Here is a 26993-nt window from a genome sequence, read left to right as displayed (position 1 = left end):
TCTGTCCCACATCCGGCAACCAATTATGACTCCAAATATCTATCATCCGGCCATCACCAACTCTCCACACCGCCCCCTTTTGAATGATATCCCTGGATTGTAAGATACTTCTCCATGCATAGGAGCATTTCGAAGGTATTTTGGCTTCCAAAATATTTCCAATTGGGAAATATTTAGAGCTAAATACTTTAAATAGTAATGAATCCCTATTATTCAAAAATCTCCAGACCTGCTTAGCAAGCATTGCCTTGTTAAAATTTTGGATATCCCTAAAACCCATACCCCCAATAGATTTGGAAGAACACAACGTACTCCACTTCACCCAATGTAACTTTTTTCTCTCACCATTCCCCCACCAGAATTTACGAATCATCATTTCAATATCTTTGCATAAACTGACCGGCAATTTGAATACACTCATAGAGTAAGCCGGGATTGATTGAATTACTGCCTTGATCATTACCTCTTTCCCAGCTTGAGAGAGTAACTTTTCCTTCCACCCTTGCATTTTTGCCCACACTCGTTCTTTGATTTGGGTAAAGCTTGCTTTCTTCCCCCTCCCTATAAAGGAAGGTAGACCTAGATATTTCTCATAATGTTGAATAACCGGAAGACCAAGTGACCCCTTAATTGCTTCCTGAGTTGCTTCATCTATGTTGCTACTGAAGAAGAGAGTGGTTTTATCCTGGTTCACCATCTGGCCTGAAGCTGCTTCATACACTGCCAACAACTCCTTTATTTTGTCGCACTCTGCTAGTGTAGACCTGCAGAATAGTAAGCAATCATCTGCAAAAAAGAGGTGAGTAAGCTTTAGGCCACGCCTACTAATAGAGAAACCATGAATCTGTCCATCATCAGCTGCTCTCCTAAGAAGCGCATTTAGACCTTCAACACAAAAGAGGAAGAGATAAGGGGATAGAGGATCCCCTTGTCTTAGTCCTCTTGTTGGGACAATCATTCCTTGTGGCTCACCATTTATCAAAATAGAGTATGACACCGTAGTAATGCATTCCATGATCAGAGATACCCAGGAATTCTGAAAACCCATCTTCAGTAAAATTTTCTCCAGGAAAGCCCACTCCACCCGATCATAGGCTTTACTTATATCTAATTTTAAAGCCATAAAACCTGTCTTCCCTGAGCAACAAGTTTTCATGTGATGGAGAGATTCAAAGGCAATCAACACATTATCAGTAATCAATCTGTCAGCAATAAAAGCACTCTGGGTTTTAGATATGATACTATTAAGGAGAGGTTTAAGCCTATTTGCAATGACTTTACTGACAACTTTATAGATCACATTACACAAGCTAATTGGTCTAAATTCAGAGACTCTCTCCGGATTTTTTACTTTTGGAATTAAAGTAATAAACGTATGATTTATGGATTTTAAAATAGAGCCAGAATTAAGACATGATAAAACAGCTTGAGTAATATCCATACCAACTTCCGTCCAGTAAGTTTGATAAAATAAAGGGGGCATGCCATCTGGGCCAGGAGCTTTCAAAGGAGCCATTTCTTTTATTGCTAATTCAACCTCCTCAGCCTTGTATGGAGCTGTGAGTTTTGAATTCATATCCCTGGAAACAACTTCTTGAATCCCCTCCAAAACAAACTCTAAATTTTGCGGGTTAGATGTTGTGAAAAGTTCACCATAGAAATCAACCAAAATTTTTGTAAAGGTAGCTTCCTCAGATACCCAAACACCCTCAGCATCACGTAGCCCTTTAATAAAATTCCTTCGCTTCCTATTGGTGGCTGTCCCATGAAAGAATCTAGTGTTCTTGTCACCACTTTTAATCCATTGAACCCGAGATCTCTGATGCCACATTTGTTCTTCCCTATCAAGCAAGACATTCAATTCTGACTTCAACCTCAGCACCTCTTCATGATTATTCTCCCTGACCATTCTTTCCTTTGCTTGCCATAACAATTCCTTTTTCTGCTGGATTTGTAGTTTAACATTGCCGAAATGTGTCTTGCTCCACTTCCTTAAGTGTTTTTTGCACCTTTTCAACTTACTAGCCACGTTGAACATAGGAGTACCATTTGCACACTGATGAGACCAAGCTCTAGAGACCATATTCCCACATTCCGGATTAGTGACCCACATAGCTTCGAACCGGAATGGCTTTCGCTTCCACTTCTGTTTTTCCCCGTTTGGATGAAGAGCTAATAATAATGGTCTATGATCCGATGTGTAGCAGTTCAAATGAGTGATTCTACCCGTCGGAAAACGAGCTAACCAATCATAGTTTGCCACCCCTCGGTCTAGACGCTCCCAAATCCATTCACCATGACGACGACCATGCCAAGTGAACTCAGGTCCAGAATACCCCAAGTCGACAAACCCGCAATCATCAAGAACATCTCTGAAGGACTGCATGAGATTATGGGACCGTTGTGCACCACCTCTTTTTTCCTTAGCCTCCAATAACTCATTGAAGTCTCCAAGACAGCACCATGGGAGCTTTGGTTTAAAATTCAACATACGAAGCATGTCCCATCCCTCAGACCTTCTGTTCGTTTCCGGTTCACCATAGAAGCCAGTCAAGCGCCATTTATTATCCGAACCGCCATGCACTAACGCGTCAATATGGTACTGTGAGAAACTATCAACCCAAACCACATCTTCTTCTTTCCATAAGAGTGCTAACCCACCGCCCCTCCCTTCACTTGGGACAGTAAAACATCCATCAAACTTCAACTGACATCGAACCCATTCCATCCAATCTTTATCCGACCATGTTTCCGACAAAAACACGATCTCGGGACCTTGCGCTTGTACAATGTCTACAAGCTCTTGAACTGCACGGCGGTTCCCAAGCCCCCGACAGTTCCATACTAAAAGATTCATTGGTTCCGGCGGGGTTGGGAACCAGCCTCCGCCGATAACGTTATATCAGGCTTTGCCTTTCTTGTTTCCCTCTGTTTCCTCTGTTTCTGCGTTCTCATCTCTGGAGGTTCTTTTTGTTAAAATGGAAGAATAGTGTCCAGTGGGCTGAACATTGCTTCGTTCTCTACGGACCCAACCTTTTTCTTTATTTTTCCCCTTATCTTTCATTACACACGGGCTAGAGGAACGGCCCAACGAACCAAGCCCATTGCCTAATTTTTCCTCCACCTCCTGTTGGTGTAACGTGACCTCATTATTCTCTCCATTGACTTCTTTGACTGTTACATCATCAAACTTGGAAAGTTCATAATCAATCTCCTCCAATTGCTCCTGGAATTAATTATTCTGCACCGTTACCTCATTATTGTGAAGCGGCACCGGCTCTGCAATAATTGGACTTTCCAAAATGGTTTCCGGTGATTCTGGGCTACCCAACTCTGCTTCTCGATTAGCCACCCTATCCGCTTGCTCACCGGTCCCCTCCATACTCTGTTTTGCAGCTTGACTAGCCTTCGAACTACCTCCGCCAACTTCCTTTGAACTGCCACCTGCTGTAACGTTCTCATCATGCCTCTCGAACCCGTTCCAACCCTCTTCCTCGTCCAAGCCCGGCACACGGATCACTGTTTTCTTAAAAGGATTTGGCATGGTTGCACGGAGCCATGCACCATATTGTTGATCACCATCCTTAAGAGTACCTCTACTTCTAATCCATAGTGGGCATTCTCTATCTCCATGGATGAGTTTTCCGCACCAATAACATATATTGGGCAGACGTTCATACCGGAAGTTTACCCAACCCTCCTTTCCTCTAACCGTAGTAATGGTACGTCCACGGCATAACGGTTTATGGATATCGACCGCTACCCTTAACCGGATTAAATTTACACCATACTGGGGTATTTTTTACCTAATAAATGAGTGACACCTGTTTCAAAAAATTATATCAGACTACTCCAATAAATTAATCACAATCTTCTATACTATCGGGAAAATAAATTAATCATTTATTGGAGTAGTCTGATGTGATTTTTTGAAACAAGTATCACTCATTTATTGGATAAGAAATATTAAAACAGATGCTAAGTTGATATTACTAAAAACATGATATACTACCTCAATAAAAAGATCTTGAATGTTGTGTTTTGTGTCTGCTTTCTTTTTATTTGCCATCTGTTTCACTTGGATTCGGCTGACAGCACTTTACTTTGATAAAGTGTTTAACTACAAGGCCTGTTTCTTAGAGTTAGAGCCCAATACAAAAGCTGCACAAAGACTAGTATAGTGGGCTTAGCCAGTTAGCCTCACAAAATCAAACGCATACCTCTCTATCTCTCTGTATGGTGTCTATTAACTCTGGATTTATCCATAAATGGTTGAAGCAGTCACTGCCCAACCAAATTTAGAGGAGTTGGTTCATGTTCGGTTCCAACTTCCATCGCCTTCTCCACTGAAATTAATGATGGTAATGACAAAACTTGGATAAAAAGGCTTTTGCAATAACACATTTTGGATAAACCTAACATGCCAGGCTTTTTTTTTTTTTTTTTTTTTTTTTTTTGTGGATAATAAGTAATAACACATTTTTAAGTATATTTTTCAATAAAATAATACTGTATTAAAATAAGGCCAAAATATATGTTTACTTAAAATTTGATCAAATTTTTTAAAATTTTTATTTACGAATGCCTTAGGAACAATGATTAAGATGCACTTAATGATTTATTTAATCATGTAGTACATTTAAAAAATAAAATAAAGTCAAATTGTACACATATATCTAAAAAAGTACACACAATTATAATGATTTTGTGCGTGTAAACCAATAAATCATTAACGTGTATATTTTATTTTTGAAAAAAGTTTGCATTACAATTCATAATTGAGTGTTTATTAATTTTTATCATGTGCCCTTAGGCACTTTTTAAAACGTAAAATGTTTTTTACTTTTAGGGTCTGTTTAGTTGAGAGGATGGAAAAATGAGAGGATGGAAAAGTGGAAGGATAGAAAAGATTTTAGTTTCTCTCATTTGTGTTTGGTTGGGAGGGTGGAAAAGTGGAGGGATAGAAAACTTTTTAGTTTGGTTGAAAATAAAGTTTGTATAAATTTACCATTATGTCCCTATTAAATAAAAACAAAAAAGCAACACATTATACCTTAAAAAAAAATTGTGTATAGAGGGACATTTCATTAAAGTAAAAAAAAATAGCATAAAAAATTCAAAACTGTTTTTTTTTTTTAAGGAATAAAAACAAAAACCAACCAAAATTAATGAGAAAATAAACATATGAGCACCAAAAAAAAAGAAAAGAAAAAAGAAGAAGATGAAGAAAGCAAGAGAAGGAAAAAAAAAAAAAAAAAAAAAAGGAAGCCAAGCACGTTAGTAAATAGAGAAAGAAAAAAATCAAAGGAAATAATTAAAAAAAAAAAGAAAAGAAAAAGAAAAAAGAAGCCAAGCACGTTAGTAAACAGGGAAAGAAAAAAATCTAAGGAAAAAAATAAAAATAAAAAAAGCCAAGCACGATAGTAAACAGAGAAAGAAAAAATTCAAAGAAAAAAAAAAAAAAAGCTGAGCACGTTAGTAAATAGAGAACTAAGCATGTTAGGGAATGGAAAGACCCGAGGCGCTGGAATAGGGTCCACCTATTCTAGTGCTTCAAAAAGCGTTGGGATAGATCTCTCTATTCCCTTATGTAGAGGGACCTGTCCTAACGCTTCAAAGGAATAGATGGACCCTATTACAGTGCTTTCAAAAGCGCTGGGACAGTTCTCTCTACATAAGGGAATAGAGAGACCTATCACGCAAAAGTGATAGAAATGGAAAATTAGTCTTCACAAAAACATGATAAAGGGAGTTAAAAGTAAAAATTGTGACATTCTAATGATTAATGTTACATACACAAAAAATTACACAATATATGAGTTGACAAATTTTTATTGGTTTCATCTAAACTCATCATTGATATTAATTTTTTATTTACCTTTAACAATCTGTCATACTAGCATATGTCAAAATTTTTATGTTTGTAAATAGGGGTGAAGGGGAGATGGGCTCCTTGACTTTTCAAAAATCCTCCCCCACTCTTGTATTTTTGGTAAAAAACATATAATTTTGGACATAAATTTAAATAATAGCCCCTCTAGATTTTTACGAAAAGCATAATGCATTTACAATTTTATATAGTTGACTAATGCATTTTTGTTCTTTTTTTTTTCTTTTTGGAGAGAGAAAGTTTTAACTTATGGCATCGCTCATGATGATAGCTCTTTATCATCAAACTAAGACACCAATTAGTTTTTGGTGTAGACAGGGATTGAACCCCAGATCTCTTATATAACCATCAGAGACTTCACTAGTTGAGTTAACGGGAACCTAGTTTCTCTCTTTTTATTTATTTATTTTTTTTTATACAAGATAGAATTCTACTCTAGCCTAATTTAAGTGTATATGTGTGTGAAGCTTCCTCCTGGAGACTTGAACCCTGGCCCTTACCCCCCACACTCCACAAACACTTATACTTGTGGAGTGACCATCACACCAAGGGAGTGCAGTGATGGAACCCAGTTTCTCTCTAATTACTCTTATATCATACATAACTTATTAAATCAAATTATATTTAATGTATACTATACTAATTTAATTATATTTTAGGGTAAACTAAGTATTTGGTCCCTAACCTTTACACTATTTTTCAATTTGGTCACCAATCTTTCACATGTATCAATTTAGTCCATAATATTTTGGTATTGTATCAAAATGGTCCCTACTATTAAGTGATGGATGGAAAAATGATGACTTGACTAATGGTCAAAATAAAATATTTGTTTAATGCCACGTAAGATTGCCACTTGAACTGCCATGTCAACGTTACCTAAACCTTTTCTTGAAAAAAAGAAAAAGAAAAGAACCAGCCAGCTTAGTGAGTAGCTCACGTCCAAACACCTGAAGCTCAAACACTACAAGAAAATCAAGCAGTTGCGGCGGACCTATTGCGGCGGGTGCCAAAACAGCCGCTATAGGTCGCCCTATTGCCGCGCGAATTGGGTCAGCCGCTGTACAGGAGATCTATTGCGGCGGGCCAATAGCCCGCCGCAATAGTTACAGCTATTGCGGCGCGCTACAGCGGCGGGCCAATATCCCGCCGTAATAAACGTGTTTCAGCGGCCCAAAGGTTAGCTATAGAGGCGGGTCATTGACCCGCCGCAATAGGCCCTTACATTTCCCACACCCGATCCTAAATTTTCCCTCTGTTTTTTTTTTTCCCTATTCATTTTAGCGCCTCTTCGTTTTCCCTCTATCTCCCACACTCTCTCTCTTTCTCTCAGACACCGAAAATCTCCTCACTGTCTCATCTCTACCACTGCCCACAAACCCATAGCCACAGCCGCCACAGCCACCACCACCACCACCTCCCAACCCCCAACCACAACCACCACCACCACCCAAAAATCGAGCCTAGTTAGGTCCAAAAAGAAATGGGTTAGGTCTAGCCCGACCCATTTCTCTTATCCTTTCTAACCCTAACGGTTCATGCCCCTAATCTAGAACCTTCCCTCTTGACAGAAACCCATGGCTTGAGCAACTTGATCTCATCGCCTCAAACCAGCACCGCCATCAGTAGAGGCAGGTTGCTCCTCATCAAAAACCCTTACCGAGATCTCTCTAATCTAGGTTCGATCTCTCTCTAATCTAGGTTCGATCTCTCTCTCTCCCTCTAGACCTTGATCTGCCTTTCCGATCAACATTCCTTTGAGCTTTGAATTCGACCACTCAGTTTTGTCCAACTTGGTTCGCAAAGTTCCAGGTATGGCTTTTTGTTTTTGTTTTTGTTTGTACATTTATCGCTTCAATTTGTGTTAAAGATTGCTTTTTTTAGATGTTTTGGTTTCTGGGTATATGCATTTTACCATTTCTTCAAAGTTATAGACTGATTTCAACGGGGGGTAGTGTTTTTGTTTTTATTTTTTTAGGTGTTTTGTTTTTTAGATGTTTTTGTTTTTGTTTACAATTTTGAACTTAGTTGGGTTTCTTTGGAAATTCTTATGTTGATGATAATGACTGATCTTATATCAGCTTTGTTTCAATTTTGAGTCAAACAGTGTATACAATGGGCTAAGCATGGTTGTGTGCATTTTAATGGCTTTTTGATTTCAACGGGGGGTGGTGTTTTTGTTTTTATTTTCCCGACTGGTAGTGGTGATGCAGTTGTGGGTTTGGTGGTTGGGGTTGCGGTTGTGGGTGGTGGTGGTGGTGACGGTGGCATTATCTATGAGAAATACAATGGACCTGATGTTCATTTGTTGCGTTAGTATTTAATTGGCTTGTGAGATTGATAATGGAACAACCAGTTAATTTACTGAAGTTTGTTTACTTAAAGCATGTTGATATATATATATTACTGTGAATCACAAGATACTATTTGTTTGTCCATGTGCCACACCTAAGTGTCTGAATGTGTTCCAACCATTGGATCGATGCATGCTTTTATTCTGCTTGGACTAACAGTAGTGGTGCATGCCACTCTGATAGGCTACTCAGATTAAACTAACCTTACCTTGTAGAATATCAATTAGAATAAGGTATTCATTCAACTCCTAATTTGCTACGTATGTTACTGACTTATCATAACCTGAGGTGCAATTTATTAACATTTGGACAACAAAGATGAATAAACAGATGACTTATTAATAGTTGTATTGTGATAAGTTGATGGCTGCATGGTAGGAGATATGGTTTTAGGTGGTCCAACATTTCCATTGATGTATCTTGTTTTTCTCTGTTTCTATGGTTTCTGGTTTTCACTAATCCACTTTCATATCCTTTTAACAATATTGTTCTTGTTTTGTCCTGTAGACTATCGTTGTTGTTTCTGTTGCCCCGCATGGAGTTGTACAGCTTGGCTCTTTAAATAAAGTATGATAAGTTCAAAATTCTTTTGGTGCATTGTCACAATCATGCATGATTACTAAAACTTTTACTCCAAGTTGATGTTTGTGCAGTTTCCTATGGGGCTACAGTATAGATATTGAACTTAGCTTTTTCTTTGTTTATTTATTTTTAATTTTCAACATTGCTGTGTTTGGTATTATAGCTATTCAGATGTTAATTCACTTCTGTTGCAATACTTGCTTCTGCAGTGAATAGTGACTGATGAACTGATCAAATTTCTCATGTTTGTATGCTTTATTGATGATTATTGGTGCTTTTACACCAAAAAAAATAGTGACCATTGTAATGGTGAGAGGACGGAGATATCACCAAGTCACCTCTCTCAGGGCCCTATTTTGGCAGGATCAATAATATAAAACGTGGATTTTATAAAATGTAGTTGTTTTGAAAGTGTATTGTAAAATAAATTATTAAAATAGGTAAAGTATCTTTTTAAATTACTAAAATTATATATTTGGTAGCTTCTCTTACTTCTTTTCAAGTTACGAATAGCTGATATGTTCTTTGTGCAATATTCATGAAGTTACTATTTGGGCTGTCTCATGTAGTTGAATGAATTCAGCCTCTGACATTGGTACCTTCACTTCAACCTACAAGTTTTTGCAAAGTAGTCAACATAGTATTATTACCTATGTTTTGTTACCCCCACTATAACTATGTATTTACCTGATTTTATTTTAGAGGAAAGTGATGTACAATGGGCTAAGCATGGAAATTCTATAAAGTGGAGTTTTTGTTCATTTCAATAGTGAACTTAAATATTGTATTGTTTCTAACAAAGAATCTATTAAGATTGAACTGGGGTTACTTTTCCCCTAATTAAGCCATACGAATTTAGGGACTAGGTTCTATGTCTCTATGGTTCAACCTGGTGTTCTAGGAATTCCAATTGAAGTGAATTCATTGTATAAAATACAATTAGTTTGTAATGAGTTTGATTGGTATAGGTATGTGGCTTTGAAGGTTTTGTCTTGGTTCATTGTTATTGACATCTTTGTGTTTGTCCTCTATGTGTTAGTTTAAATTTTCCAGTGAATAATTTGAATTAGATTAACTTTATTCTCTTCTCACTGAATCTTGGGTTTTTCCTTTTTGGATTTATGGCTCAACTTTTGAATAAAATTTTGTTATTCAAATTTAATCCTCCACTAATGTAACGTAGTAAATTCTCTCAAACCTCCACTACCAGTTGAATTTCTTGTTCGTCCTTTTACTAATTTCTGCTAGCTTGTCATTATGAGAATTTATGCTAAACTATAATGATTAAGTCAAAACAATGGCTATTCATTATCATGTTTTTTTCTTTGGGGGTGGAGGGATTGGAGTCTTTTCTATGGAACACTATTGTTAGAGCTAGCAAGTCAATTCCATTGGTACTATAGTGAAATTTTTATCACTTACAAAAAAATAATAATAAGTAACAAACAGACACTAAGATACTTTATTAAGCCATGGATGCTACTAAAAAAATTTTAGGGAATGAGTTATTTAAAAAAAGTGCTCCAATAAATGCAAGTATTATTAGCAATAGAGTGAAAATGTTTAGGGTCAATCCCTACCATCAAACGGTAGGGCTGGTAATGAGTTATTACCAAGTGCTCTACCATCAAACGGTTCTCACTTTGCCACTGCCACTGCCAAATTTCATGGCAGCTCAATTGGGTTTTCAAATCCTCGCTTTTTAGGGTCCCTCTCCAAATTCGTATGTATTCTCGCTCATTGTACCCTAATGTACTACCATCTTCAGCATGTTTATTTTTATTTTTTATTTTTATTTTTTTTAGTTTTGATTTATTTATTTATTTATTAGTGTTATATAAGCTAAGAATCATGGGCACGTTGAAAAAATTGGACACTCTTGTAATTGGGTTTAATCCAAGTTAAATGGTTGTTAAATGTTAATTTGGAAAAATTTGTGATTTGGTTAAATCTGTCTCAGTAGTTATAATGCTTTGTTAATTTTTATTTGGTGATTTTGCTTAACTTTTTCACTCTATTGGGAATTTTGTCAGTTGAAAAAACATTTCTGTTAACTTGCATTTTCCGTCATACCAAGTGCTCTAATAAAGTGCTCTAATAAATCTCTGTTAAATTTTAGGGATGATATTGAAGTTTAGGAAAAAAAAAAAAAAAAAAAAGAAGAATGTGTGTCAGTTTGTTTTTTTGTTTACTAATAAATTTCGAGAATAGAATTTAGCTTATTTACGCATGGTTGGAAGTACCCAACGCCATCTATGAATATAATGTATGTATGTATGTAAAATATTATTGCAGTAAAATAGTCTGATTGGATTATCATCGCTTTTTTTTTTTGAGTTTGCAATCAATTTCCTCACACTGTCTGTCACACATACACCTAAAATGGCAAAATCCTCTTGCATTCAAAATTTATCATCTTTCAGCTAATATATAATTTTTTATAATCCCCATTTTCCTCTAGTTACAAGTTATTTGCTTTGTAAATTTCACAAGTTAAGACAACTTTTGTCAAAACACAGGCCACAAACCTTCTAAAAAACTACTAATAATTTCGGTCTACCAATTAAGTTGAGTAAACTCTATTAGATTTAAAATATTATACATGGTTCTCAAGATACTAAAATAAAACCAAGATTTTAAAATTATTTCACTGATTTGTGGGAAAAATAATAATAAACAAGCATTTTTCCAAAAAAAAAAGGGAAAAGGTTATTGGACCCTTGAGAACTAATTTTTAAACTTTTATCTTTTTTTAAGTACTATTATTCTTCACATGAAGCAAAATATTTCTTAACAAACTTAATTAACATTTTTTTGAAATATGCTATCTTTGGTTTTCACAATTATGTTTTCACAATTCTTTTTAGCGGGGCTGAAGATTAAATCTTTGGTTTTCAGGGAGTCAGTAAAATTTTCTGTTGGGGACAATGGCTATTACTGTGAGACTCATGGCTTCAATGGTAGCATTACTTGGTACAAGTATGTGGGGTTGTCCATTGCATTTGAATGCTCAAAATACTAGTGTGGCATATAATGAGTTCGATTTTTGTCATAAGATTGTCAAAACTCAAAGGATCTAAAGAAAGAAGCTTCACTTTGTTTGTTTGATCCATAGGGTGATGGGGCAAAAGGGACATTCACTATGGAAAATCCCTCACAATACTATTCTACAATCATCATGGATATACACACTTACAAAAAGAATCAACACATAAGCACTTATGTTGTAATTTTATTTTGGATGCTATTAATGAGATAATTAGTAATTTCATTTAATGAGATTATGCTGTAATTTCATACCAAATTCTTTTATTTATTTATTTATCATTTTGGTGCAAATATACTAGCATAAACTTGTGTGTTGTATCTAGATAAGCTTCCTTTGTGACTCACTCTCAGTTAAATTGCTTTGAAATGAGTCTTGTTTGAAAATTAACTTAGATATATATATATATATATATATATTCTTTTCTTATTGGCAGATTGCAAAAAGAAGAGGCACTATAAGTTTGTGTGATCAAAACAAGTGAAGTTGGTGAAAAACTTAAGGTTCTCTTTCTCTGTGTGTGTGTGTGTGTGTGTTTGTGGTGGGTTGTTGAATTGGGGCAAGCAGGTGGCTTGCATGGAGTAATAAGGTAGTTTTAGCTGATATTGGGAGTGTTGACTATTTTGTGTAATGTTGGATGATTGTTATTGAGTTGTTTTTATTTGATTAATTCATTTTAAAGGCCTCTCTATATCTTTTTCACACATATGGAACGCTAAAATGGAATTGCATATTTAAAGAGATGTCCATTCCTAAAGAATATTACTAGTAATGATGTTATAGTTACCAAATGTATTGATAACTTCTCTATGCATTTAAATTCATTGTTTGATTAGGGACATAGCTAAAAGTGAATGAGTAAAGATGATTGTTGTTGAGTTGTTTTATTTGATTAATTCATTTTAGGGGCTTCTCTCTATCTTTTTCACACATATGGAATGCTAAAATGGAATTGCATATTTAAAGAGATGTTCATTCCTAAAGAATATTGCTAGTAATGATGTTATAGTTACCAAATGTATTGATAACTTCTCTATGCATTTAAATTCATTGTTTGATTTGGAACATAGTTAAAAGTGAATGGTTAAAGATGATTTATTTCTTAAATTGATGTGAAATTATGTAAATAAAATGTATGTTAACTCTTGATTTGTGTTTTCATGAAATCACATTATAGTTGATTAGGTTAAAGTATAGTTGCTGCCTGTAAAGTATGATATAGATATATATTACAATTATAGAACAATTTTACACTACTTAATTGGGAACATGCGCAAGGCAACCATGGTGACCAAATGGGATCCATCGTCCCTAAAATTTGAATCTGAAATATACTGTTTCCCCCCCACAATTAACTGCTTATTAGTAAATTTCATTAATCTTTCGTCATGAAAATGCAATCCCAATTAAAAGTATTGGTGCTTCAATTGCAAGCCTAATGCCATTGGCAATTGCCTCTCCCACTAACATTGTCACAATCATGGTTGTCCTCTTTTTGTTGTCCTTACTACCAACATGAGCATGGTTTGGCCACCTTTAACAATCACTATTAAGTGTGAGTGTGTTATTCTTTACATGGTTATCACTATTACTGCTTGTTGTCATTGAGACCATCAGCAACCTTATCTCCTCTATCATCTTAAACACTGCCAACTTAAATAGCTTTTTTTTTTTTTTTTTTTACCCCAGATCAAGAAACATGTCTTCATTTAACTTCTTCTCATTTTTTACCTTCATAATATTTTCTTGTCATTCTATTTCATTTATATGCACTTATTAAGTAATCATACTTTGTATGTAGGATACTCCTCTGATCGAACAATCTCCAGCTCTCCCCAAATCATCAGCCGCATCTTATCAACCAAGAAACTTATAAGTTTTATCTTGGAGTTCTTGGGCTTTTTTGTGTACAGAGAACTATGGAAGAACAACCGCATTTCTTGCAAGTGTTGAAAGACATTTTTAAACACTTTAGAATTTTGATTATAGTATTAGATTAATTTCAGCGGTTGTTTTATTCAAATGACCACATCTTTTTTTTGTTAATTTAAAGATGGTGGTTATAGACAATGTTATGTATTTGATAATATATTTCTATGTCAATATTATGTTAGTTTCAAGACATTTATGGTGTTGTTAATTAATTACATTCGTGATATTGTGTTATTAGAGCTAAAACTATTACAGGTCTTTTATAACAGGTTTGTGAATTTATATACAAGCAAACAGCAGTTTTAAAACCCACTGGGAAAAAAAAAAAATACCTATAGCGGCGGTCAAAAAGCGCCGCTAAAGGTTCACATTTTACGTTCTAAATAAATACCTATAGCGGCGCTTATAGCCTGCCGCTAAAGGTTTAAACATATAGCGGCGGGCTTGCCGCTAAAGGTTTAAACATATAGCGGCGGGCATGCACCCGCCGCTAAAAGTACATTCAGCTCTTCTCATCAATTCTCTATAGCGGTGGTATCTGCCCGCCGCTAAAGGTTCACCAATAGCGGCGGGCATTATCCCGCCGCTAAAAGTCCATCTCATGAATTCTGAAGACATATTGCGGTGGTTTTATGCCCGCCGCAATAAACCTTCACCCGCCGCTAAAAGGTGCATCTATAGCGGCGCTTCTAATGACCGCCGCAATATACCTATAGCGGCACTGCAGCACCAACGGGACGGCCCGCCGCAATAGCACCCGCCGCTATAGGTCGAATGTACCTTTAGCGGCGGTTTTTGGGGCTTTAGCGGCGGTTCTAGACCGCCGCAATAGCCCTTTTTCTTGTAGTGAAATTAGGATCAAAATCCCTAACATAGTAGCATGAATCACTAGGAAGCAGCAACTTCAATATCAAAATCCCTAATATAATAGAAGAGATTGGTGATTTAGCTCTCACCGCAGCAATACCCGATGGTGAAGACTAGTGGCAAAACCCAACTTGACGCTGATCTACTGGTGGCGCAAACAACTTTTCAAAAATGATTGTGCATATGAACGACTTTTTGTAGCTGAGAACACAGATGGGATCCAATGGAAAAAATAGAGGACTCCTCTCTTGAGATCCATCTCGATAGGGTATGGTTCATTGGTTTGCATTTGCAGAAAATTTCCAACATTTTTCTTGTAATTAATCAAATTGATGAGGACAAAGAGAAAAAGAGAAAATAACAAAAAGTGAATGACTGCATTGTCAAAATCTAAACCTGATTGGTGAGCTCTGAGATAATATTTCTAAATTAATTCTAACACGATAGGCCAAAGTGTGTAGCTTTCACACACACAACAAGAGAGAGTCTAAATTTGGGTGCCAAATTCCAGATTCATGCCACATGAGATTCGTTTTTTATTTAGTTTAATTTAGTCAAGGTGGCATGATAGTTGTATAAAAATTATTTTTTAATTTTAGAAGTTAATCACTTCAGTATTTTCCATCTATCACTTAACGATAGAGACCATTTTGACACACTACTAAAAAATTAGGGACCAAATTGACAAATTTAAAATATTAGAGACCAAATTGAAATATAACATACAGTGGCGAAGCCAGGATTTCAGTTTAGGGGGGGCAAAATTAAATGACAAGATTGAAAGTAAAATTAATCTAAATATTATTAATCGATGTTAATAAAAAAAAAAATAGATATAGAATTATATACTATTAATGCAATTGTCATACAAAATCTAATATAATATAAACTCTAATTTATTTTTTCATACATAATTTAATTTGTTCAATTGGAAGATTAGTAAAATACACCTCGATATGAGTTTGTTTAGAATTTGAATCTAAATCATTATTATAATTTGGCTTCTCCATAATCTCAATTGATTATAAGTATATATTTCATATTATTAAAATAAATAAATAAATAAAAATCATAGTTAATAACAATCAAATTAAGAGATTATTCTAAATATATAGAATTTAAACATGTAATTTTATTCCTTAAAATAAATTGAGAAAATAAATCAATATAAAAGAATTATAAAGTTGCATTTTCGTTTATGCAAAATTCAGTATTTTTTACTCTATTCTTTAAGTAGTAAGTAGTTAAAATTGGTTCTATAGTAAAAATAAAGTGTTTCAAAATTGAAATTATGAAAAAGTTAAAGTAGAAGAGAAAAAGGTTAGGGAACGCTAAGGTTTTAGTTTGATATACAAGGACCTAAATATATTTTTTTTATTATGATTATGTGGGAATACCTTATTTGAGGAACAAATTGCCCTAAGAAAAGCACCCCAGGAAAAAAAATTTCCAGTGCTTAAGAACATGTGGCAAGGAAAAATAGTATGGGTGTTAAGTAGGACCCACAAAACTTTGTTTTGTTTGGAAAAAGACAAAATAATATTAGGAAGAGTTGCACCTAATATTGCTTTCTTTTCTAATCTCTAGGTGTGGAACATTTGTGTCAAGGTCAAAATACTTGATAACCTAATATTTAGGTTGTTACTCTAGATTTTTTTTTAGGAGGTCAAGGGGGGCACTTGCCCCCTCTCGCCCCCCCCCCCCCCCCCCCCCCCCCCCCCCCCCCCTTGCCTCTGCCCTTGATAACATAAAGGTCTCCAAACATATAATTTACCCTATATTTTATTTTTATTAAATTAACTTGTATATTTTTAGACATATCAAGTCTTACTTCTTCTTTTTTTCCCTAAAGATGTACATTAAGACTTACATTTTTTTTTTAGAGAAAAATTTAAGACTTAATTGATGTGAAAATTTTGTTTATATAATAAAATATCATATGTTAAATCAAAATTACAAACATTCTTTATGTATAAACAATAAATAAATAGGTAACATATATATGTATATGTGTCTGTGATTATTTGGATTTCATTCTTATTATACATTTAGCTTGGCCCTTGAAAAAAAATATCTGGCTGCGTTGCTGTCTATAGACTTTCTATACTCTTCTAATGTATGTTAGTCTTTCTATACTCTTCTAATGTATGTTAGTCTTTCATGATATTCACTAAGTGAATTCAAACGCGTGAATTCAAACGCGTAAGTTCCTAACACATCCAAAACTGTGACGTGCTATCTAGAATCCAAACATGCATGCGTACCTTATTAAACAACCTCATTGAAAAAAAAAAAAAAAAAAGCGGTACGGGTTGATGTTGAGACCAAAGGCATGGCAATATCAATACGGCATGCTTTTAGAATTGGACATTAATTACATTATCCTCAGCGTGGCCGAAAGTTTATTTTTATTTTTCGTTTCGCCTCATAAATTCGCCGCCAGGGCATGACTTTGATGTGGAAACAAAGCCGCACCGCACGCAATAACAAACAAAAGTAAATTTTTTTGGCCAGTGGACACCTGAGGTAAGCAAAACGTGTATGAGGATAATTTCTCCAACAAATAGAAAGAGAGAGAGAGAGATACGTATTTCCTACTTGAAAAGATTTCCTTATTAAATGCAATAAATATATATATTCGAATTTGAATATTCAACAAATTAACGCGTATTCAAATATCTATCCCCGTTTCCAAATGGGAATTGAAAACAGAGAAACGAAAGAAGTTAAAAGGCGGCACGGGTGGGCGGTTCTCGAATCTTTATAAATAAAAGTTCCCTGCCAGTCAACACAAAGTTGTCTCTCTTAGCTAGGTATTTTTCTAAAAGCGGCTATGGAGTCCCTTAGAATTAAATCCCTCTTTTCTTCTTTGGTTCTTTTTGTTCTTGTTTCTAGTCCTACTTTGAGTTCTGCAGCTTCCCTCGGAATCAACTATGGTCAACTTGGAAACAATCTTCCTCAGCCCACAGATGTTATTCCTCTCATCAACTCCATTGGTGCAACAAAGGCGAAGCTTTACGATGCAAATCCTCAAATTCTTAGTGCATTCGCCAACACCAGCATCGAATTCATGGTCGCAATTGGCAACAATTTATTATCATCGATGGGTGATCCACAGCAAGCCTTGACTTGGGTGAAATCGAATGTCCAAACATACTTGCCGGCTACGAAGATTACAGGCATCATGGTAGGTAACGAAGTGTTAACTTTGAACAATACTGAGTTGAGCAACAATCTGGTTCCAGCCATGAAAAGCGTGTATGCTGCACTGGTTTCTTTAGGATTAGACAAGAGTATCAACGTAACTACCGCACACTCTCTCAACATCATGGGATCTACTTATCCTCCATCTGCTGGAGCCTTTGAACAAGACTATAAGGTATATATGCAAGCAATCTTGAGCTTTCACGTGCAGACAGGCTCACCTTTCTATATCAATATGTACCCCTTTTTTGCATACACGAGTAGCCCAAGTGAAATTGATCTTAATTATGTTCTTTTTGAGCCAAATAATGGGTTTGTGGATCCAACTACCAAGCTCTCATATGACAACATGTTATTTGCACAAATTGATGCGGTTTATTCTGCAATAACTTTGTTGGGGTATAAGGGGGTCTCAATTTGTGAGTCAGAGACTGGTTGGCCATCGAAGGGAGATGCTGATGAAGTTGGTGCTACACTTGATAATGCAGCCAAGTACAATAGCAATTTGATAAAGATGGTTGCTGAAAACAAAGTGACACCATTGGGGTCGAATTTAGACATATATATTTTTGCATTGTTTAACGAAAACATGAAGCCCGGACCAACATCTGAGAGGAATTTTGGATTGTTCCAACCCGATAAAATTCCAGTGTATTCCGTTCGACTCACTGATGGAGTTTCTGTTAGTTCTTCTGCTGTTAAAAGATATAATAGTCTTATAGTGTTATTCTTCTGCATAGCATCAATTGCAATTCTCTAGAGGCAATTGGATTGATAAAGAACGTAGAAGGTCAAAGTATATGTATACAAACTAAGAATGTAATTTGCCTAATTCATTCCACTAATCCGAAAGTCTTTGTCCTTTCTATACTAGCTTGAACCCTTTTCCATTATGTGACTTGAGCTCACCCGTTACTAACATTCAAATTGATATTATTGACTAATCCTACTTTAAAAAAAATAAACACAAGCGAAAAAGACTAATTCAAGTCTTTTAAAACAAAATCAGCCAATGAATATAAACTTCGGAAGTGTTGGAATATACACGTGTGAATAGTGTGATTAGGAGATTTGTAGCATTATAAAATCTCACATTGGATACTAATGAGAAGAATTACTAGTTATATATAATAAAATTTGGTTCAAGTTCATTGGTTTAAGCTTTTTGATCAAATGATATCTTTATATATCATACGGATGGGGTGTTAATCCTCATGTTATTGGCTCTCAACTGCGTTTTAAAAAAAAAAATAATAATAAAAAATTAAAAAAATTAAATAAGTATAAAAATAAATCTCATTCCACTCGTCCAAAAGAAATTGTCCATTATAGACTAGTTTGAACCCTTTTCCATTATGTTAAGACTTGGGTTCAACCGTGACTAACATAAGAATAAAAATAAATCTCATTCCACTCATCCAAAAGGCTTTGTCCTTTTTAGGCTAGTTTGAACCCTTTTTAATTATGTTTAGACTTGGGCTCACTGCGCTCACCCGTGATTAACAATTCAATTTGCTATTATTGACTATCCTACTCTATATAAAATTTTTTAAAAAAAAAAATATATATCCTTTAAAACAAAATCAACATGCAATGAACAAGAACACAAATCCAGATTAACAACACAAACTCAGAAATAAAAAATAAAAAATAAAAAATAAAAAAACCCATCCCCCAGACTCCTCATCACTTTCTGCAATTCGTCCGCCGAAATAACTCCATTTCCATCCATGTCGTAAACCGAAAACGCGTCTTTCAGATTGTCGATGGCCTCGTCGGAATCCACACCCTTTGTGTTCAGTTCCACGAACTCGTTTAGGTCAATAAACCCATCCCCGTCAGCGTCCACCTCGACAATCATCTTTTCGAGCTCTTCCTCTGTGGCTGGGTGGCCTAAGCTTCCCATGATGGATCCTAATTCAGAGGCCGAGATCTTGCCGTCTCCATTGACATCAAATTTCTTGAAGACTTGTTCGAATTCCGCCATCTGGGTTGGTGTGTCTAGCGATCCTGAGTTCGTGTTTGAATTTGTAGTTGTGGTTGTTGTCGTCGATGAATTGAGAGAAAGACTGTTGGAGGAATCGGTTTTCTTTTTCCGGTGGAAAAGGGATTTGAAATCCATGATTTCTTTTTCTTGTTTTTGCTGTTCTTGTTCAGAGTGAGAGAGAAATATATTTAACTATTTAAGAATGAGAAATATAGGGTGTTTTGGTTAAAATTGGAGAGGATGATCGGAGACAGAGATTTGGGGAAAATTGAAAAAAAAAGAAAAACTAAAAGGAAAGAGAGTGAATGAGGGAGATTTCTAAAAGTTTTTTGTAACAAACTCAATTTCTCAGCTCCGATGAGCTTTGCACCAAGATCTCGCTCTAATTAAAACCCAGATCTTTCATCTTGTTAGTTCAATCTCTTGATGTGTAGTTCGTTCTATCTCTTTTTTTTTTTTTTAATTTCTGGATTTGTGTTCTTGGATCTGAGTTTGTATTTTTGTTGATTTTGTTCAAGACACACTTAGATCTTAATTCATATGATTTTTAGTTTTTAATTCTGTTTTTAATTTTTTTTATTTAGTTAAAATTAATAAATTAATTTTTTTAATTTAGATGTTGACGCAATATTTTTTAATGTCAAAAAATATTTTTTATTATTAATTTAGGTCATGTGGACATTAATTTAGTATTATTTATTCTTACCGTTTGTCATATTAGTTTTTTCTGTTTCTGATGTAACGGTATGAACCAAAATAGAAAGCATTTTTCAAGATAGGGACTAAAAGCGATAAAAATAAAATGTAAAAACTAAAATGAAAATAGCCTAAAAATGTAAGAATTAAAATGTGCTTTTCGCCTATAATATATACAAGTGAATAGTGTGATAATTATAAAGTTTCTCATCAGATACTAATGAGAAGAATTATTGGTTAAAATTTTGGATTAAGTGTCACTATATGAGTACATCTAACATCTTATATTATCCTCTTAATTATCTATTGAAGAGAAGTTTAACGACAATTTTTTTTTTTTTTTTTGAAAATATTGTTGTTGTTATTATTCTCTTGAAAGGATGATTGTATTGTTTAACACTAAATTTGTCCTTGGATTCAAGATGGTTTCATGAAATCATCTTTTTAAGAGTCAATTTTAGTAGGTTTTTGGCTTAAGTAGGGTGACATACGCAGTAGGAGTTCAGAAACAATTTTATTTATTAAAGAAGAATCATCAGTTCAAAAAACACTTTGGCAGTCTTTGGTTTGATGGCCGTAAAATATTTTTAGGAGAATAATTTTTAGAAAAGAAATTATTTTCAAGTATATGGTAATGTTCTTGAAAATACTTTAGAATATATTTTTAAGTGTTTGGTTGTGTTCTTGAAAATGCTATGGAAAACATATTTTCTCATCTCCTAAGTCCCAAGCACAAATATAATAAAAAGGGGAGAATTTTAAATTTTAAAATATATATATATATATATATATATATTCTTAATTAGAGACCTGCAGTGCCAAGCACCAGTGACCACTGGCCACCGATGGTGGTGGTTGGCCATCAGATGCCGAAGATGTTAGTGGGGGGGGGGGGGGGGGGTGGTTGGTGATGGCAGTTCAATTGATAAGTTTTGGGTGAGGTGGAAAATTGTTTACGGAAAATGAAATCGTAAATCAATTTTTGTCATAAGTGCTTTTATTTTACGGTCAATCGAAACACTAACATTTTACGTCTCCTCAAACACCTATAAATGTGGAAAATATTTTTCGTGATTTTCCGTCGAACCAAACACAGATTCAACGTGAACTATTTGCTAACTTAGCATTGTCAAGTCAGACACCACAAAATGAGAAATCATCACTTCAAAAGATGATTTTACAAAAGGAGTGTTTACTAAATAATTTGAAAAGAGCACTGATTTTACCATCGTAGTTACTCATTTTCATGCTATTCGTGTTATCAAAGCACTAGAATGGGGGAGCGATTCTTTTCCTCATTTTTAAACATGATTTTATGACAATTAAGAGGTTGGAAGAAAGAAAAACAAACAGCAGAATATATTGCCTATGCTCGACAGTTTCTACGTTATTTATATATTTCTGTTTCTTTCCTGTACATCAACTAGTACTCTACATTGCCATCGTGACTGGGAATATGTTGAAGTGGGCTCATGTGGCTTGAATTGCTACAAGCCCAAGTTGACCGAATTCAACTAGGAATTTAATTCCTAGTGTAGCCGACTTTAATATATATATATATTAGGTTTTGACAAGCATGCGTAGCCGTGAGATTAAAAAGAATAGAGAGATTTCCAATTAACCTAGTGAGCAAGCCGCATGAGAGAAAATAGAGAAAAGAGAGGCAGTCAGCTTCTATTCTTAATTTTTCTGTGAGAGAGTGCTAGGGTGTAATTGGGATTTGGGTTTATTGAGAGTGTTCTTGTGCACTATTGTATTTTCCCTGATAATAGTAAAATCCCTGCAACTCCGTGGACGTAGGCAAATTGTCGAACCACGTAAATATTGTCTTGTGTGTGTGATTATTTTCTTTGACGTGTGTTTTCTCTATTTGTTTTGTTTCTCACAGGTTAGGAATTTTTTGATTAAATTCCCTACAACTGGTATCAGAGCCTAGGGTTAGGTTTGAGTGGGAGCAATGGCAGAGGAAGCAGGAAAGGCGTCTGGAATAGAAAAGTTTGATGGCACAGACTTCACATATTGGAAGATGTAGATTGAAGATTATCTCTATGGGAGGAAATTGCATCTGCCTCTTTTGGGGACAAAACCTGAGGCGATGAAGGCTGAGGAATGGGCTCTTCTTGACAGACAGGTACTAGGAGTTATCAGGTTAACTCTGTCTAGGTCTGTTGCACACAATGTTGTAAAGGAGAAGACCACAGCAAATCTGATGAAGACTTTGTCTGGTATGTATGAAAAGCCGTCAGCAAACAATAAGGTGCACTTGATGAAGAAACTGTTCAATCTGAAGATGGCAGAGAATGCATCAGTAGCACAACATCTGAATGAATTTAATACTATCACAAATCAATTGTCATATGTAGAAATTGATTTTGATTATGAGATTCGTGCTCTGATCGTCTTGGCTTCTTTGCCAAACAGTTGGGAGGCAATGAGGATGGCAGTAAGCAATTCTACAGGAAAGGAAAAACTCAAGTACAACGATATACGAGATTTAATTCTGGCTGAGGAAATTCGCAGAAGAGATGCAGGTGAATCCTCAGGATCTGGTTCTGCCCTAAACCTTGAGACAAGAGGCAGAGGTAATAACAGAAATTCAAATCGGGGCAGATCAAAATCCAGAAATTCTAATCGGAACAGAAGTAAATCTAGATCAGGCCAACAAGTACAATGCTGGAATTGTGGGAAAACAGGTCACTTTAGGAATCAATGCAAAAGTCCTAAGAAGAAGAATGAAGATGATTCTGCTAATGCTGTAATAGAAGAGGTACAGGATGCATTACTTCTTGCAGTAGACAGTCCACTTGATGATTGGGTTTTGGATTCAGGAGTTTCATTTCATACCACTCCACACCGAGAAATCATACAGAATTATGTTGTAGGTGATTTTGGTAAGGTGTATTTGGCTGATGGTTCAGCCTTGGATGTTGTGGGTATGGGAGATGTTCGGATATTGTTGCCCAATGAGTCTGTTTGGTTACTGGAGAAGGTTCGACATATTCCTGACCTAAGGAGGAATCTGATTTCTGTTGGACAACTTGATGATGAAGGACATGCAATACTATTTGTTGGTGGTACTTGGAAGGTTACAAAGGGAGCTAGGGTATTGGCTCGTGGAAAGAAAACTGGTACTTTGTATATGACCTCAAGTCCAAGAGACATAATTGCAGTTGCTGATGCAAGTACTGATACAAGCCTATGGCACCGCAGACTTGGTCACATGAGTGAGAAAGGGACGAAGATGCTGTTGTCAAAAGGAAAACTACCAGAATTAAAGTCCATTGATTTTGACATGTGTGAAAGTTGCATCTTAGGAAAGCAGAAAAAGGTGAGCTTCTTGAAAACTGGCAGGACACTGAAGGCTGAAAAATTGGAGTTAGTACACACTGATTTGTGGGGGCCTTCTCCGGTTGCATCCCTTGGAGGTTCAAGGTACTACATCACTTTTATTGATGACTCAAGCAGAAAGGTATGGGTTTATTTTCTGAAAAATAAATCTGATGTATTTGAAACCTTTAAGAAGTGGAAGACCATGGTTGAGACAGAAACAGGTTTAAAAGTAAAATGTTTGAGGTCAGATAATGGAGGAGAATACATAGATGGAGGGTTAAGTGAGTATTGTGCTGCACAGGGAATTAGGATGGAGAAGACCATTCCTGGGACACCACAGCAGAATGGTGTGGTTGAGCGCATGAACAGAACTCTCAATGAGCGTGCTAGGAGTATGAGGTTGCATGCTGGACTACCAAAAACTTTTTGGGCTGATGCTGTTAGCACTGCAGCTTACCTGATAAACCGAGGACCTTCAGTTCCCATGGAGTTCAGACTTCCTGAGGAGGTTTGGAGCGGTAAAGAAGTAAAGTTTTCACATTTAAAAGTTTTTGGTTGTGTTTCCTATGTTCATATTGATTCTGATGCTCGTAGTAAACTTGATGCAAAGTTTAAAATATGTTTTTTCATTGGCTATGGTGATGAGAAATTTGGCTATAGGTTTTGGGATAAACAAAACAGGAAAATCATCAGAAGTAGAAATGTGATATTTAATGAACAGGTTATGTACAAGGACAGGTCAACTGTAGTGTCAGATGTTACAGAGATAGATCAAAAGAAATCTGAGTTTGTCAACTTAGATGAATTGACTGAAGGTATTGTCCAGAAAAGGGGTGAAGAAGATAAAGAGAATGTAAATTCACAGGTAGATCTGAGTACACCTGTAGCTGAAGTCCGCAGATCTTCCAGGAACATTAGACCTCCACAGCGTTATTCACCCACTCTAAATTATCTCCTGTTGACTGATGGTGGTGAGATAGAGTGTTATGATGAAGCCTTGCAAGATGAGAATTCAAGCAAGTGGGAGTTAGCCATGAAGGATGAGATGGATTCCTTGTTGGGGAATCAGACATGGGAACTGACTGAATTGCCAGTAGGAAAGAAGGCTTTGCACAACAAGTGGGTATACAGAATAAAGAATGAGCATGATGGTAGCAAACGTTACAAGGCCAGATTAGTTGTTAAAGGGTTCCAGCAGAAGGAAGGCATTGACTACACAGAGATATTTTCTCCAATTGTGAAGATGTCAACTATCAGCCTAGTACTGGGAATGGTGGCTGCAGAAAACTTACATCTTGAGCAGTTAGATGTGAAGACAGCATTCCTTCATGGTGACTTGGAGGAAGACCTTTACATGATTCAGCCAGAAGGGTTCATTGCTCAAGGACAAGAGAATTTAGTTTGCAAACTAAGAAAGAGCTTGTATGGCCTAAAACAAACTCCTAGACAGTGGTACAAGAAATTTGACAGTTTTATGCATAGAATTGGGTTCAAGAGATGTGAAGCTGATCACTGTTGCTATGTTAAGTTTTTTGACAATTCTTACATCATATTACTGTTGTATGTGGATGATATGCTTATTGCAGGGTCTAGCATTGAGGAGATTAATAATCTGAAGAAGCAATTGTCCAAACAGTTTGCAATGAAGGATTTGGGAGCTGCAAAGCAAATCCTTGGTATGAGAATCATTAGAGACAAGGCTAATGGTACATTGAAGCTTTCACAGTCAGAGTATGTGAAGAAAGTTCTCAGCAGGTTCAACATGAATGAAGCAAAACCAGTGAGCACACCCTTGGGTAGTCATTTCAAACTAAGCAAAGAACAATCACCGAAGACAGAAGAAGAAAGGGACCACATGAGCAAGGTGCCCTATGCCTCAGCTATTGGCAGCTTGATGTATGCTATGGTGTGTACAAGGCCAGACATTGCACATGCAGTGGGAGTTGTGAGTAGATTCATGAGTAGGCCTGGAAAGCAGCATTGGGAGGCAGTCAAGTGGATTCTGAGATATCTGAAGGGTTCATCAGATACATGTCTTTGCTTCACAGGTGCAAGTTTGAAACTGCAGGGTTATGTAGATGCTGATTTTGCTGGTGATATTGACAGTAGAAAGAGTACTACTGGGTTTGTTTTTACTCTGGGTGGTACAACTATATCATGAGCTTCAAATCTACAGAAGATTGTTACTTTGTCTAGTACAGAAGCTGAGTATGTTGCAGCAACTGAAGTTGGAAAGGAGATGATTTGGCTACATGGTTTCTTAGATGAATTGGGTAAGAAGCAGGAGATGGGCATTTTACACAGTGACAGTCAGAGTGCAATCTTTCTTGCCAAAAATTCGGCTTTTCATTCAAAGTCGAAGCACATACAGACAAAATACCACTTTATCCGTTACCTTGTTGAAGCTAAGCTGGTAATGCTTGAGAAGATTTGTGGATCTAAGAACCCGGCAGACATGTTGACTAAGGGTGTCACTATTGAGAAGTTGAAGCTGTGCATAGCTTCAATTGGTCTTCTAGCTTGAGGACAGGAGGATGAGTTGCAGGGATGAGAGACTATGTTATGGAGGATTGTGGTTAATGTTTGCAGCTTGTGAGCCCTTAAGGGCTAAGGTGGAGCTGATGGAGGAGTTTGCTAGTGTAGCTTGATCAATTCAAGCCAAGGTGGAGATTTGTTGAAGTGGGCTCATGTGGCTTGAATTGCTACAAGCCCAAGTTGACCGAATTCAACTAGGAATTTAATTCCTAGTGTAGCCGACTTTAATATATATATATATATATATATTAGGTTTTGACAAGCATGCGTAGCCGTGAGATTAAAAAGAATAGAGAGATTTCCAATTAATCTAGTGAGCAAGCTGCATGAGAGAAAATAGAGAAAAGAGAGGCAGTCAGCTTCTATTCTTAATTTTTCCGTGAGAGAGTGCTAGGGTGTAATTGGGATTTGGGTTTCTTGAGAGTGTTCTTGTGCACTATTGTATTTTCCCTGATAATAGTGAAATCCCTGCAACTCCGTGGACGTAGGCAAATTGCCGAACCACGTAAATATTGTCTTGTGTGTGTGATTATTTTCTTTGACGTGTGTTTTCTCTATTTGTTTTGTTTC

General features: G+C 36.0%; 2 protein-coding genes and 2 long non-coding RNA genes across 5 annotated transcripts; 2 read left to right on the top strand and 2 right to left on the bottom strand.

Annotated features, from left to right (window-relative positions):
- Window positions 1-7197: 7197 nt before the first annotated feature.
- Window positions 7198-7421, bottom strand: LOC115955119. Its single transcript, XR_004084033.1, has 2 exons — window positions 7341-7421; window positions 7198-7307 (listed from the first exon to the last, which is right to left on the bottom strand). It is a non-coding gene; the product is annotated as an uncharacterized LOC115955119 (long non-coding RNA).
- Window positions 7422-7612: 191 nt separating this feature from the next.
- On the top strand, window positions 7613-13996 carry LOC115955118. 2 transcript variants are annotated; one of them, XR_004084032.1, is made up of 5 exons: window positions 7613-7702; window positions 8752-8811; window positions 11725-11805; window positions 12309-12375; window positions 13674-13996. It is a non-coding gene; the product is annotated as an uncharacterized LOC115955118 (long non-coding RNA). The 2 variants fall into 2 exon arrangements; XR_004084031.1 differs by lacking the exon at window positions 11725-11805.
- A 3364-nt stretch (window positions 13997-17360) lies between these two features.
- Window positions 17361-18768, top strand: LOC115955113 (glucan endo-1,3-beta-glucosidase 11-like). The gene has a single exon (XM_031073162.1). It carries the CDS (start codon window positions 17505-17507, stop codon window positions 18633-18635), a length of 1131 nt encoding a protein of 376 aa, XP_030929022.1. The 5' UTR covers window positions 17361-17504; the 3' UTR covers window positions 18636-18768.
- Window positions 18769-19104: 336 nt separating this feature from the next.
- LOC115955116 (probable calcium-binding protein CML25) lies at window positions 19105-20374 on the bottom strand. Its single transcript, XM_031073170.1, has one exon. The coding sequence runs from the start codon at window positions 19995-19997 to the stop codon at window positions 19506-19508; it is 492 nt and encodes a 163-aa protein (XP_030929030.1). The 5' UTR covers window positions 19998-20374; the 3' UTR covers window positions 19105-19505.
- Window positions 20375-26993: the final 6619 nt, after the last annotated feature.

This window comes from Quercus lobata, chromosome 8 (genome assembly GCF_001633185.2).
Source record: "Quercus lobata isolate SW786 chromosome 8, ValleyOak3.0 Primary Assembly, whole genome shotgun sequence".
In the NCBI taxonomy this organism is placed as follows: Eukaryota; Viridiplantae; Streptophyta; class Magnoliopsida; order Fagales; family Fagaceae; genus Quercus; species Quercus lobata.
Note: the sequence above shows the minus strand (reverse complement) of the source record. Positions and strands in the feature narration are given on the sequence as shown.

What these genes read in the sequence shown, in the direction of transcription:
- LOC115955113 (XM_031073162.1), top strand. Translation starts at nt 17,505, where the DNA reads ATGGAGTCCCTTAGAATTAAATCCCTCTTTTCTTCTTTGGTTCTTTTT.
- LOC115955116 (XM_031073170.1), bottom strand. Translation starts at nt 19,997, where the DNA reads ATGGATTTCAAATCCCTTTTCCACCGGAAAAAGAAAACCGATTCCTCC.